At 50.2% G+C, this 14,639-nt stretch overlaps 1 protein-coding gene across 2 annotated transcripts in view; it reads left to right on the forward strand.

The window, feature by feature from the left end:
• Positions 1–14,639, forward strand: part of PC (pyruvate carboxylase) — a 217,575-nt gene that overhangs the window by 128,338 nt on the left and 74,598 nt on the right. For both annotated transcript variants that reach the window (XM_067544070.1, XM_067544071.1), the window contains one exon: positions 13,355–13,517. In XM_067544070.1, coding sequence (XP_067400171.1) covers positions 13,355–13,517 — 163 coding nt within the window. The remainder of the gene's footprint in view (positions 1–13,354; positions 13,518–14,639) is intronic.

The following is a 14,639-nucleotide window of genomic DNA, read 5'->3' on the forward strand; positions in this document are numbered from 1 at the left end:
CTCACTGGAACAGCTTGTGATGTTGCCTGAAACATAGCCACCTGCTGTTTCCTCCTGTAACAATTATAATTGTCTCCTAGGGTGACTATGGTTATACTGAGAACAGGTTCCAAGCCCGGTTTGTAAACTTCAGCGCATTTACTATCACAAACCCCTGGCAGGCTGGCCAGACCAGAGACTTACAAGAAATGCCAGGCTGTTTCCTAAGCCGACTATCAGGCTGGTGTTACCACACCAAGCTGGGGCCCTGCAGATCTGGCTCAATTCCTGGTTCCCGTGCATGACCTTCCTCACTCTGTGCCTCAATTTCCTCACCTGTAAAATGGGGATCACATTTCCTTTCACCCCAGGAGCAGGGTGAGGTTAAAGCGAGAGATCTGGTTTAGAAGCAAGGCCACAGGAGTGAGAGTCAGGATTCCTGGGTTCTAATACCTTGTTCTGCCTCTAATCATGGCTAAGTATATTCTCTTTTCCATGCCTCAGTTTCCCCTCCAACCTTTTGTCTGTTTAGACTTGGAGGTCTCGGGGGCAGGGACTGTCTTTTCTTGTGTGTCCATGCAGCACCTGGCGCAACAAGGTCTCCCCGATCTCAGGTGGGGATGCGCGCAGCACCCAGAACAATCAGGGCTGTGGTCCATCACAAGAGGGTTCCCGATCTCAATTACTTATTACCGCGATACAAATAAATCCATTCATGGTTGCGAAGTTCCCATGCTATAACGACAGGCGCAGATTAAAACCGAGCTAGATTGCAGCAGATTTACCCTGTAAAGATCATTTGAATCCTGCTGTCAGTGCTCAAACAACCCACCTTTCAGGCTTCTTTAATAAGATACCTAGTTTATATTTATTTTGCTAATATGTAGCTAGATTTATATCCACGCTGGGGCCAGTGTGCAGGCTGCTTTTACGACACGCTTAGCTCTTTAAATTGATGTATTTGCATATTTATCCTGTAACCTTTAATGAACATAAAAAACTCCAACCTTTCCCAATTAATCACTGCATAAAAAGGCCCAAACAACAATCTAAGGATTGTTGGGCCTGCATAAAATAAATAAATCCATCTCAGAACCAATTTGTCAAGAGGAAAAGAGGCTAAATAGCTTTGTCAGGGGAACACGGATAAGGGATGAGAGCAGGGCCCAGGGAGAAGACATGGCATTCACGCACAATGGACTTCTCCATTATACAAAAGCCCCTTTGTGCCATTCAAGCACCCCTGCTCTAACCACTGGATATTACTCCCTTCCCAGAGCTGGGCTAGAATGCAGGAGTCCTCCCAGGCCTCTGAGTACTAGACCCCACTTCCCTCAAGGAGGTGAGGATAGAACCAAGTGTCCTGAATCCCAGCTGCCCCCAACCAGTAGCCTTAACTCCTTCCCAGACCTGGGGATGGAACCCAAGAGTCCTAGCTTCCAGCTCCCACCCCTCTAAATCGCTAGACCCTGCTTCCTGCCCAGAGCTGGGGACAGAGCCCAGGAGTCCCGGCTCTCAGTTCAACGTACTATCCACCGACTCCACTGCAACTGCGTAGGCCCTCCCCATCCTGTTCTCTCTGCACGGTGGCCTGGCTAGAGGGCGGAGGACGTGGCACACTGGCGCTAACTCATTTTAATGCCAGCTCTACCCTTGGACTAGTCATTTAACCTCTGTGTCTGGCTGGGGGCTCCCATCAGCCATTCCCAGCCTCCCGAGGGGGCTGTGGGCCTTAATTGCAGCTGTAAAGCACTTTGAGATTGGTTGCAGAATTATCCAGTGCTGGCTGGGCTCTCCAGCCCCATCTCCTGCTACCTCTTCCTGCAACAGCTGTAATTTTATAAATCACCTCCGTACCCCACCCCAGAGGTAGCTGCATCTCAGCGCCTCATGAGGGATCCCTGTCTAAACAGTCTCCTGCCCCACCCCAGAGGTGGTTGCATCTCAGCACGAAGTGAGGGATTCATAGATTCCAAAGTTTGAAGGGACTGTGTGATCATCTAGTCTAACTTACTGTATAACACAGGCCATAGAATTTCCCCCCAAATAATAAAGGGAATACAATATAATAATAACAAATTTAATTTCTGCAGGCATAAGCTTTCGTGGGCTGTAACCCACTTCATCAGATGTAAGGAATGGAAATCACATAGGAGATATATATCCAAGGGAAGTAACAACAATGGGGAAGGTAGATATAAGCAAAGTCCATTCAGTTAGAGTAGTTGAGGCCTATTCACAACCATTGATTAGGAGATGAGAATGTGTGAACAGTGACGATTACTTCTTGTAATGAAATAACCATTCCAAGTCCCTGTTCAGACCCAGTTTGATTGTGTCAAGTTTGCAGATGAGTTCCAGCTCTGCAGTTTCTCTTTGAAGTCTGTTTTTGAAGTTTTTTTGTAGAAGTATGGCAACTTTCAAGTCAGCTACAGAGTGTCCTGGGAGATTGAAGTGCTCTCCTGCAGGTTTATGGATGTTATTATTTTTTATGTCTGATTTGTGTCCATTTATTCTTTTGCATAGTGACAGTCCGGTTTGGCCAATGTACATGGCAGAGGGGCATTGCTAGCACATGATGGCATATATTACATTGGTAGATGTGCAGGTGAATGAGCTCCTGATGGTGTGGCTGATGTGGTTAGGACCTGTGATGGTGTCACTAGGGACTTGGAATGGTTATCTCATTACAAGAAGTAATTGTCACTGTTCACACATTCTCACCTCCTAATCAATGGTTGTGAATAGGCCTCAGCTACTCTAACTGACTGGACTTCACTTATATCTACCCTTCCCCATTGTTGTTACTTACCCTTGGGTACCTATATATACACCTCCTATGTGATTTCTATTCCTTACATCTGACGAAGTGGGTTACAGCCCACGAAAGCTTATGCTTGCAGAAATTAAATTTGTTAGTCTTTAAAGTGCTACAGGAGTCTCGTTTTTGCTGTATACAGACTAACACGGCTACCCCTCTGGAACTTTTCAATATAATAATAATATATATTCCCCCATATAAACAGCCCCCCATGCTCCACACCAGAAGTGGCTACATCTCAGTGCTGGAAGAGGGATCCCTGTGTAAATAGCTCTCATGCCCCACCCCAGAGGCATCTGCATCTCAGCCCGCTATGCTCCTCACCCAGATCAGACCAATAGGCCCATATAGCCCAGTATCTGCCCGCCCTCCACTTCCTGTGCTGGAGGCATTATAGGCATACACATTGTGTGACTGCAAGGCAGTATTAACCTGTCTACCTCATGTTTCCATAGATGGCCCAGCCCAGCTACAGCAGCCATGCAGCTTTGTTGTTGGTGTTGTGCGAGGCAGCCACCTGTCTTTGGGAGATAACACCGTTTGATGGGCATTATTCAAGGAGGAACAATGAACCTGGCTCCAGCCATGGAGCTAAGATTTCTCTAGCACCTTTCAGCCTGAACCCTCCACTCTCATCAGAGCAATCTGTCTTCCCCCAGGATAGTTGGAAATCCGTCACTGACAGCTAGCTGCTAAGCCTGGGATTAAGGCCTCTTGGGTTCTATCCTACCTCTGGGAAGAGAGTGGTCTCTAGTGATTAGAGCAGGAGGAGCTGGGATTAAGTACTCCTGCGCTCTGTTCTCAGCTCTCCTATTGATGTTCGATATATCCCGTAGCCTTTCTTTGCCTCAGTTTCCCCACCTGTTCAACAGATGTAATAGTTTCCCCTGTGAGGGGAGGGGGATCAGTGGAATGTGATTCAATGGGCCCATCTAGCCTGGCAACCTGTCTCCAGCAGCAGCTAGCTCTGCGGAAGATGCAAGACACCCTCTAATGAGGAGCAATAGAATAACTTCCCTCTAGGGAAAATTTCCTCCATAATTTCTTCTATAAACAGCTGCCCTGCCCCAGAGGGTGGTCACATCGTAGTGCCAGGCAAGGGGTCTTTGTATAAAAAGCCCCTGTGCCCCACCCCAGAAGTGGCTGCATCTGAGCACTGGCAAGGGAATCCCTGTTCCACCCCAGAAGAAGCTCAGTCTTACTTAGACTGAGGGTATATCTACACTTGCAATTAAAAACCCATGGCTAGCCTGGGCCATCTGACTCAGGCTTTGGCTAAAGAGCTGTTTAATTGTGGTGTAGACGTCCCATTTCACAGGGTCCTAGAGCCTGGGCTCTAGCCCGCGTCTGAATGTTTACAGTACAGCTAAACAGCCCTTTAGCCCAAGTCCTGTAAGCCCAAGTCAGCAGGCAGCTGTGGCCAGCCATGGGTGTTATACCCTCAGGGCGTGCTGTGCCTAGTGCCACATGAGACAACCCATTTTCCCCACGGCTGTCTGTCCGGAACAAGATGTTTGATTTCATCATAAGTTGTCTCTATGATGGCAGCATCCTTTTCTATTGTCCTGCAGTAGGTCGTTCTTTTTCCTCCGCTCCTTCTCTTTCCTGTGGCTGGAATCCAGTTGAAGACACGTCTTGTGCGTCTGCTATGGGGTAGCCTGACGAGATGGCCAAGCCACCATAGCCTCCTCTCTCTAATTATTGAGTCCACAGTCTGCTGACCGTGGGGCACAGCACTTCCACATTGGTTACACAACGTCTCCAAGACATTCTCCAGATTCTCTTCAGACAAAGCTGGTGAAACGCACTCAGCTTCTTGGCATCTCCTTTCACTACTTGTCATGTTTCCGAGGCATACAGCAGTGTTGTGAGGACAATAGTGTTGCATGGTCTCATTGCAGTGTGCATCTCAGTGCCGGGGGAGGCATCCCTGTATAAACACCTCTTGTGCCCCACCCCAGAGGCAGCCGCATCTCAGTGCCAGGTGAGGGACCCCTGTGTGTGCAGTTGCTTTAAGCTTTTGAGCAGAAGGGGGTTAAATCAAAGCCAAAGCTCTTGATGGGTCTTTAAACTCCTACTAGTTTCACTCCAGATACCCCCCCTTTTCCAAACAGAAGTTCAATCCCCTTTTGGAATTCTGCTCAGCTCTTCATCTCAACTGTGTCTTGTGGCAGGGAGTTCCCCAGAGTAACACTGATCACTTCTCAATTTGCCACCCCTTGCTGGCTGCCCCTTGTTTTTATATCATGTTACCGGGGGGAATAGCACTGGGGTCTAGTGGGAACATGTACCCCAAGCTGAAGGTGGGCTGCATATAACGCATTTCCCATTGGTCACTTTGGAATGTGCCGTCTTCCACTTCACTTGCTGGCCCTGCTATAAGTGAGAATTGCTACTAGCGGGTCACACACTTCATAGCTTCTGTCAGTCGAGCGTTATGTCCCCACCAGGGCCCTGGGCATCCCTCCATTCCCCCCACTCCCTGAGTGCCACCTGCCCATCCCCCTCTATTTCAAGGGTTCCCTGCAACTTCCTCCAGTCTCTATCTGCTGCCAGGGGCTCTGTGTGTCCCCTATTCCCCCCCATCCACAATTTCTCCCCATGGGAGGGGCTCTGTGTGCCCCCCATTCTCCCATTCCAGGGTCCCCTATTCTTGCCCATGGTGGGGGCTTGGAGTGACCCCTTATACTCCATTCCCACCTTCCCCCCTACTCCAAAGGCTCTGCGTGCCTGCAACCTCCCTTCCCGCATATTAGGGCCCCCCAACCTGCCCCCATGCCAGGGGCTGTGTGCCCTTCCCCTCCCCACCATTATTATGTCTGGGTGTCACCATGTTACACTCTATTGGGAGGGTGGGCAGAGATGAGCAGGGGGCATTGTTATGCTGGGAAGCATGAATTGGTGCCAGCAACCAGTTGTTTGATCCACAGACAGCAGCAGAGGTGCTTGAAGGTGGGTGTAACAGGGTAGCCTGCCCCTTTAAGGGCCAGCCAGCCTGGCCCAGCTACACCTGGGAAGGGTTCTGGGCTGAAGCTGGTGAAAGCCCAGCACTGGATGGCCAGCTAGGGAGGGAAGTAGATGGGCTGCTTCTGTCTGGGGCAAGGAGCCTGGGGGAGAGCCAGGGCCTGCTGGAGTGCTTGGTAGGTGGGGAGAGCCAGCCCACGTTGCTAGACTGGCAGCCAGACAGACTGGTGCTGCTGGGCCCTGCCTGTGTGGAAGGGGGCTGGTGGCTCTCTTGTTCTGGAGCTGGCCTCAGGGACTTGGCTACCTGGGAAGGGGCTGAGTACCCTGGAGCAGTTGGCTGCAAGGCCAGGTTACCTCTGAGGGGGATGTAGGCTGAGGAGCATGATGGGGCAGCTGTGGTGGAAATGCGGAGCTCTGCTGCTGGGAGGGGGGCTCTGGGATGGTCAGGCTTGTACTCTGGGGCTGTGCTGAAGGGCTGGCTGGGCCTGCACGTGTGCTCCAGTCCCCAGAGTCTGGCCATTGCTGCCTAGGGCCTTCCCCAAGGGCTGGCAATGGCTCACATGTGGTGTTTGGAAGTTACTGCATGACAGGCTGAGACGTGCTGTTGAGTTGGGTGCAAGGCCTTTGCAAGCTCAGCCAGTTACTTCTTATTTGCATTACCTGTCGCAGAGCCGTGGTGCTAGGTGCTGTACAGATACAGAACAGGAAAATGGTCCCTGCCTCAAAAAGCTTCCAGGCTAAGCATAAGACAGGTGGATACTGAGAGACGGGGGGAGAGCACGAGGCACTGATCAGACCGTCTCCCCCATCTTAGCGTTTCGAGGCAGGGTGAATAACAGTGGGATCTTGCAGTGATGCATTCCCCAGTTCATATGGTGGTGTGTTGTTACACTGGAAGGTGATGACTGCCATCCAGTAGGCCTCTGATTTATAGATCATCATAGACCTGGCTAAATCTGATAGGTATGCGAAGCACCCTTCTTTCTGACTAAATAGCAGAGTGTTCCTTTACAGAGTGAAAGAGCTGGAGAAGTCATGTCTAAGAAAGTGGGGTGCATGGCAAGGTTGATGGGAAGCTAAATTGTTTAGTCTAAGGGGTCCCCTGATTGCAGATGCGGGGACTGGGGTGTTGAGTGGTTGCAGCTGTGTGTGTCTGGGTGAGAGAGGCAAACATTGAGCAAAGCAGTCATGAGTGTGACCCTTAGTGGATGCAGAAACGCAGGGCTGCTTGGGCACAGGACTGGCTGGAGATATTCGGTGGAATTGCAGAGCAAGGAAACTGTCTGCTGTTTGTTTCTCCTGTGTTTAGGCAACAGGGCTTCCTTTGTATTCTTGGTAATTGAACAGGATGGCACCAAAGAAATAGCGAGCAGGGATCATCTGTTTCCCCTCTGAATGGGAACACCCTGGGATGAAGGGGCAACAGCATTAAGCTTTCCCCGTTCATGGATCCTGAATTTGCCACCTTCCTGTCTCATTCACTGTCTCCTCATTTGTATATTTGGAAGCAGGGTAGGGTATCAGTGGGATCTAGTGGCTATGAGTTCCGCAGGCTAATGTGATGAAGAAGATCAATTTGAAATTTTAAAAACACCCAAATTGGGAACTGAAGCTGGATCTTCTTGAGATGCTTCCGGCTTTGCTGGACCGAAGAGTGGGGCACTAGGTCCAGAGGCCAGGAGCAGCATCTGCCCTGTGCCAGGAGAAATGGGGATGATTAAAAGCCAAAGTAGCAACAATTAGCACTAGCTGCTTGTGTGACTGGAGGAGCAGGGTGGAATTGTTAATTAAGTGCTGTGATTGGCACTCTGCCAGTGCCTCTCAGTCCCACCCCACAGCCCCTTGCTATCCCAGCCTTGGGCTCCAGCCCCCCTGAGCTCTGCCAGTGCCCCTCAATCCTGACCTGTAGCCCCCATTGGGATTGAGGGGTACTGACAGAGCTGGGGGGTGAAGCCTGAGACTGGGATATCAGGGGGCTGTGGTCAGGGTCAGGGGGCACTGGCAGAGCTAGGGGGGTGGGAGACCAGCGTTGGAGTTTGCAGTGCAATGACAGCTCCATGTGGGGCGTTTCCCCATCGCATTTGGTGGATACCGTATCCACTGCCCCCCGGTCAATGATTGCCCTGGGGGGTTGTTCGTTCGGGGCTATTCTCACTATCCAGATTCCCCTGCATTAGCAGGCAGGCACCTGGCATTGCTGAGAGCGTGAGCTGCTTCTGTCAGAGCTCCAAGGAGACCAGACTCCCCTGCCCCATGCCAGGGCTGGAAGCCTGGCATCAGCTTCCCAGCTACTCTGCCTGTCTGCATGGCATGGGGTGGTTACCCCAGCAACAGTGCTGTCCGTCACCCTGACTTGTCCCTGGAAATGAGGGACGTGATTGGACAGAGGCCGGTAACAGGCAAGGCTCTATCAGGGAGCTGCCATTGCCATGCAGACTCTAGCCCTGGTCTCACACACAGCCCCTCGATCCCAGCCCGCACCCCTGCTCTGCCAGCTCCGGGCACTCCTCACACACTCAGCTCTGCTGTTGCTCTTTAATCCTGACCCACAGCCTCTTACGATCCCAGCTTACTAGGATAACCCACTCTGACTCAGCAGACACAGTGTGCTCTAGTGGAGGCAGCCTTGGGCTAGGTCTTGGGACCTGTGGGTCCTGTATATGGCCATGCCAGTGAACTTGGGCAAGTCCCTTTGTCTTGCTCTGCCTCAGTTTCTCCTCCCACTCCTTGTTTAGATTGCAAGCTCTTTGGACCAGGGTCTGTCTCTCACAGTAAGTCTGTAGAGTACCAGGCACAATGGGGCCATGACCATGGGGGTACAGGGTGGGGGCTGTGGCTCACGCAGCACAAGGAGGCTGTGATTTTGGGTGGGGGTTTCTGGGCTCTCCCATCACACTAACAATGAAGTTGCCTTTCCACTGAGCGACAGCATTTAATGTTTCTGTCGGAGTTCAGGGCATCTGCCATGTTCAGATTAGAAATAAGGCACCAATATTTAGCAGTGCGGGTTATTAAACAATGGAACAAACGTCCAAGAGAAGCAATGGATTCTCCATCTCTTGGTGTCTGCAGATCCAGATTGGCTGCCTTGCTGGAAGATGTTTAGACAACCCAAGTGGCAGGGCTCCATACAGGGGGAACTGAGTGACAATCTGGCCTGTGCTGTACAGGAGGTCAGCCTAGATGGTCTTGTGGTCCCCTCTGGCTTTAAACTCTGGGAGTTTCTGGCTCTGTTTTAAAATTTCCCCTTTATTAAAGCCACGTGCCTGAGTCCCAGCCTGTTGTTAGAGCTGGGAGGCAGCGCGCCCTAGTTCTAGCCCTGATTCTGGGAGTGCAGTGGGGTCTAGTGGGTTAGAGCAGGAAACATGACTCTCAGCCCCATGCTCTAACTCCTTGACCTCACCCCCTCCCAGAGCTGGGAAAAGAACCCAGGGGTCCTGACTCCCAATCCCCCTGTTTCTTTAATCACTAGGCCCCACTCAGAATCTCTTTGTCTGGGTGAAGGCAAGATCTAAGCTGCCTGGGGTTATGTCACAGTCAGATGTATTTAAAACAGTCCCTGTTCCCAGTTGCATTTATAACCAAGCTTTGAGTTCATGGATCATAAAATATTGATCGCCCCCTAACGTGTGTCTGTTGCAGAGACCGGTGGTTTATTAGAGCCCTCATCAGGCGTTTATCCTATTGACTGAGTTTTGATGGCTCGCTTGTCACTTTGACGGCGCTGTAAATACCTCAGTTCTTATCATTATGATTCTGTGTTATCGCACCAGGACCCTGTCATGCCGGAGGCTGCACAGACCCTAGCTGAGATCTGGGCTCTGCTCAGACACACTGAGAGACAGAACCTGCCCCCAAGGCTCACTGTCTGAATAAACAAAGGGTGGGAGGGGAAACAGAGGCACGGAGAGAAGAAGGGATTAGCCTGGAAGAACCAGGACTGGAACCCAGGAGTCCTGACTCTGAGTCCACTGTTGCTGAATTAGTGCTTATGCTTAAAAGTGAGACGTCTGATCTTGACCTAAAGCAGTGTTTCTCACGCTGGGGTCCTGACCCAAAAGGGGGTTGGTTGCAAGCTAATTGTAGGGGGGAGTCACAGTATTGCCACCCTTACTTCTGCGTTGCCTTCAGAGCTGGGTGGCCGGAGAGAGGTGGCTGCTGGCTGGGTACCCGCTTCTGAAGGCAGCAGCACTGCCAGCAGCAGTGCAGAAGTCAGTGTGGCAATACCATACCATGCCACGCTAGCAGCCACTGCTCTCTGGCCGCCCGGCTCTGAAGTCAGAGCAGAGAGTGGCAGCTGCTGGCTGGGCACCCAGCTCTGAAGGCCGTGCCACCGCCAGCAGCAGTGCAGAAGTAAGGGTGGCATGGGATAGGGGGTCGTCATAGCCTGAAATGTTGTCTAAGGGTGTCCCAGTGGAAAAGGTTTGAGAACACCTGGCCTAAAGACACCACATATGATGGAGAACCTGCTGTGTCCCTGGGTCAGCTGTTCAATGATTAATCCTAGTCCCTGTTAAAAATCTGCACCTTATTTCCAGTCTGTTTGTCCAGGTCCAAGCCAGTCAGTAATGGAAGGGAGATTTGCCCTATTGTTTCTCATAACTGTTCATTACTAGGGAATTTTGATCCTGATCCCTAATCCGTGGGGAGCAGATTTTGGAGATCAGAGAGCTTTTAAAGGCAGAATGAGAGCCAGTGGCTGGGAAGAGAAGCTGAACAAATTCAGGTTCGAAGGGAGGCCAGCTTTCTTGAAGAGGGAAGGGCATTGACCATTAGATTAGCTGACGGAGGGGTGGGGTGGGTTCTCCTTCATGTGGAGCCTTTAAAGCAAGGTTGGATGTGTTTTTCTGAAGCATCAGGGAACGGCCACAGCTGGAGACAGGACACTGGAGAGTTTGGGCCCAGGCTCTGAGGAGATTTGGTGACTCCCCTGTAGCTGCCTGGCTGCTGGGTCTTGCTCGCATGCCCAGGGTCCATCTAATGGCCAGATTAGAGGTTGGGAAGGAATTTCCCCGGTCAGATTGGCAGAGACCAATTAGAGGGTTTTCGCCTTCCTCTGCAGCATGGGATGTGGGTTGCCTGCTGAGATCAATGGGCCTGGCTCATCTCAGCAATTTGCTGCTATCGCAGGGGCCTCAGGCATTGGTGGCCCCTCAGTCTCTCCTGTTCTCTAACTAGGGCTCACAAGGGTTAGTCTCCTGAAGGCTGAAGTGCTTTGGTCTAACTAAAATCTTCCTGCTCAAGGAACAGGGGAAACTGGGTGAGATAAATTGTCTGTGCTACATAGGACGTCAGATCTGATGCTCTATTGGTCCTTTGTGGCCTAAAAATCTTTGAAACCCAAAAGCTGAGCTCTAGCTCGCCCACCAGATCTGGGGTGGAGGCAGGAGTGACTGGGGTAGATTCTCCAGGCCAGACTGGGTGATCAGGATGGTCCCGTACAGTGCTGAGACCCACAAGGAGCTGAGCCCAGCAGAACTGACACAATTTGTCAGCTCTTTACGGGAGGATTGATCTTTGTTCTGTTTGCACAGTGCCTAGCACCATGGGATCCTGGGCATTACAGCTATCCTGATAACATCTCGCTCTCATCAAACAAACCTCTATGGAACTGACTATGCCTGCGTGTAGCTTATGGTGTAGGCAGAGCCCTGGTAGTGGGAGGGGAGTGTATTTTGTAGGTGGAGCTCAGCCAAGTATTGGGGAACCCTCCTTCATTCTAATGCAAGAGATCAGGCAGGACGATGAGGTTATAAAATATATGCACCATCCTGAGAAGTAGCTGGTTTAAGCATGCCTTGATAGAGCTGGGTGGAATTCATGTGAAACGCTTTTCAGAAAAAAATGCACATTCCGTAACTCTGAAATATTTCATGAATTTCTGTCGGTTTTACGGAATTGTTCATTTCAGGGGGAAAAAATCCCAAAATTTAAAAATGTGGAAAAGGCCAATTTTGACATTTCTTGGGAGGGAAAGGGGGAATCTTTTATGTTCAGAACAGCTTTTCGTCTCAAAATTTCCTTTAATTTTATTTTAAAAATTTCAAAACGTTCAATTGAAATAAAATTCGGGGGAGGGGGTGTGGTGTGAGGATTCTGTTTTGACAAAACTGAAGTAAAAGTTTTAGTTCAACCCAAAATTTCTTCTCAAACCAAACATTTTTATTTCGGTTTGGACTAAATTTGTATTTTTATTTTGCTATTTGAAAATTGCCAATACACTGGAAAATCTGGGGGTTTGTTTACCCAACTCGCCAAGCTAGAGAGGATCCGGGACTAGGTGGTCTTTTGATGTTAGTTGCTCTCTGTTTTTTTTGGTGTACTCTTTGTTGTGTTGTCTGTCCTGAGGCTACAATGTAACTGGTAGATCTTGTTCTTAGGAACAATTGTATCTTCAATTTTCCTTTGTTCCTCTTTGGGTTCCCGCAGCCAACCCAGATTTCTCCATCAGTGGCTATTTAGCTAAACTTGGCATATTTAAATTGCTTCAAACTTGTGTGTATTAGCCCCACCTTCAGTTTTGAGTTTCTAAAGGCTCCAAATCAAGAGGCAAATAAACCCTCCTGATTTCTGTTTGTTTTTTCTAAAGATCTCTTGATACTTAAACCAAATATGACTTTTTCCCCCTCAAGGGGAAGGAGGCTCAACTCATGACTTTGAATGCTTCAATTTAGCTGCAGGGGACTATGTAAAACCAGCTTCATGTCTTCTGAGCAATCCTGCTCAGGCGGGTTCAGAATCAGACGCTAGTGCCCGCAAGCTGGATTTGGTCCTGGCTGGTGCATCGCATTGGCAGGATCATTGGATGAAATCCCAGTTTTGTGGCCCTGGTTCAGCAAAGCATGTTGAGGGCAGTTTTCAAAGGCCCAAATGGGAGTTAAAAGTCAATAGGATTTAGGCTCCTAATGGCTTTTTTAAAAAGTCCCTTAAGAGCTTATAGTTAAGTACACAGAGTTTAAACACAGGCTTAAATTATCATGACTATAGGTAGTATTCCAGTAGCATTCAGAGGCCCTGAGATTGGGGGAGGGAGGCATCCTGGTGGGCACTGCCCAACCAAAGTTGGGGGGCAGGGGAGAGTGTCGTCATGATGTGCAGTGCACAGACATGCAGTGGGAGACAGTCCCTGCCCTGAAGAGCTCACAGTCTAACTAGACAAAGGATGGGAAGGGACTTCTGTCCGCTCTGTGCCTCAGTTTCCCCTCTTGTATAATAATAATAATGGGGATGCCAGTCCTGGCCTGTGTGTCTGGATGACTTTGAAACTGATGGATAGAAAACCCTGCAGAATCCCAAAGCGCAGTAGCTGTGGTGTTTGGAGAACCAGTGTACCCATACATCCCCAGTCCCTTGGGGACAGGGATAGATGCTGGAGGAGGGGAGGCTATGGCAGGTGATATGGGACATTATGGGGGCCCCATGTGAGGTAACAGAATAGGAGGATGGGGCCCCATTTGGAGGTCAATAGGGGACACTTGGGCTCCATGTAGGAGGTTGGTTGCTGGGAATGGTTCTGGGGGACACTGGCAGCCCTGTGGTCAGTCCAAGGTTAACATTGACCCCGCACCCCTCCCCTTGCTCTCTTGGCAGCGTGGACCTGGTGCACGCCCAGATCCACATCGCAGAGGGGAAGAGCCTGGCAGAGTTGGGCCTGCGGCAGGACAGCGTACGCATCAATGGCTGTGCCATCCAGTGTCGTGTCACCACTGAGGACCCCTCCCGCGGCTTCCAACCCGACACTGGCCGCATTGAGGTAGGACATCGCCCCATTCTGGTGCTGGGCCATACGGGCCCAGTTTGGTATCCCTCTGGGGTAGGTCGCGTGCTGATCTGCTCTTTGTTGGAGAAAATTTTGACTTTTTAGATTTAAAAAAAATCCTAAAATTTTCAGCCAAAACCTGGAAAATTTGGAAAGAAAAAATTTGGCCCCAAACTGGAAGACTTTGGGGTTGAAAACTATAGAAATTTTTTTAAAAAACAACCAAACAAAAAAAACCTTTTCCCTGTAACCATAGCTAAAATCTTCCAAGCACTGGATGGCGTTTGGCCCCATGCCATTCAATTTTCAGTTTTCAATGAAAAATCTACAATTCTGAGGCTGGTGGAAACTTTCTGCGGAAATTCTCCATGTGTGGAAAACCCCATTTTCCTTCCTCAAAAAGCTTTCAGGGAAATATTCTCCCCAAGTAATGGATGCTTCCAGCACTGGGGTATATGTGGGAAGAGGAGAAAAAGGGAGGCTGTGTGTGTGTTGGGGTGGGGACATGTTATGCACAGTGCAGTGTGTGAAACTCAGTGTAGAGGCAGATTTTAGTGTAATCCACTGGCAAGCATGTGTTAAAGTCCACCTCTGTGCCTGATCCCTGGAAGCCAGGGGGTCTAGCAGTTAGAGGTCTGAGACAGGGCTCCTGGGTTCTGTCCCCAGTTCTGGGAGGGGAGTGTGAGCTAGTGAGTTAGAGCAGGGGCGAGAGGGCTGGGAGTCAGGATTCCTCGGTTCTATCCCTGGCTATTGAAGACTTCAGCATGTGAAAATCAACCCACCAGCTTCCTTCTTGGCTGTTCGTGTTCCCTGGTGTTGTGCTAGATTCTCTGGGGCGCTTGCAATAAACAGAAGCGCTTGGGTTACGTCTGCATGAAAAGCTGCTCCATTCAAACTCCAGGCGTGGGCGTTCGGTTGTTCAGACTCCCTGTTCCCTTCCTAACGACGCGACAACTCTTGCCACTCAAACTAACAACTGGGGATCACTGCAAAAGAGTCTGGCACTGATACAGCCCCCCACCCCCGCCAGTTGGCAGCAGGAGAGGAGGGACATGCCAAGTAGAAAAATGGGGGGGCTAGGATCCTGTGTGTGTGTGTGTGTGTGTGTGTGTGTGT

Source organism: Emydura macquarii, unplaced genomic scaffold (assembly GCF_026122565.2).
Source record: "Emydura macquarii macquarii isolate MOO-44397 ecotype Brisbane River unplaced genomic scaffold, CSIRO-AGI_Emac_v2 contig_968, whole genome shotgun sequence".
Lineage (NCBI taxonomy): Eukaryota > Metazoa > Chordata > Testudines > Chelidae > Emydura > Emydura macquarii.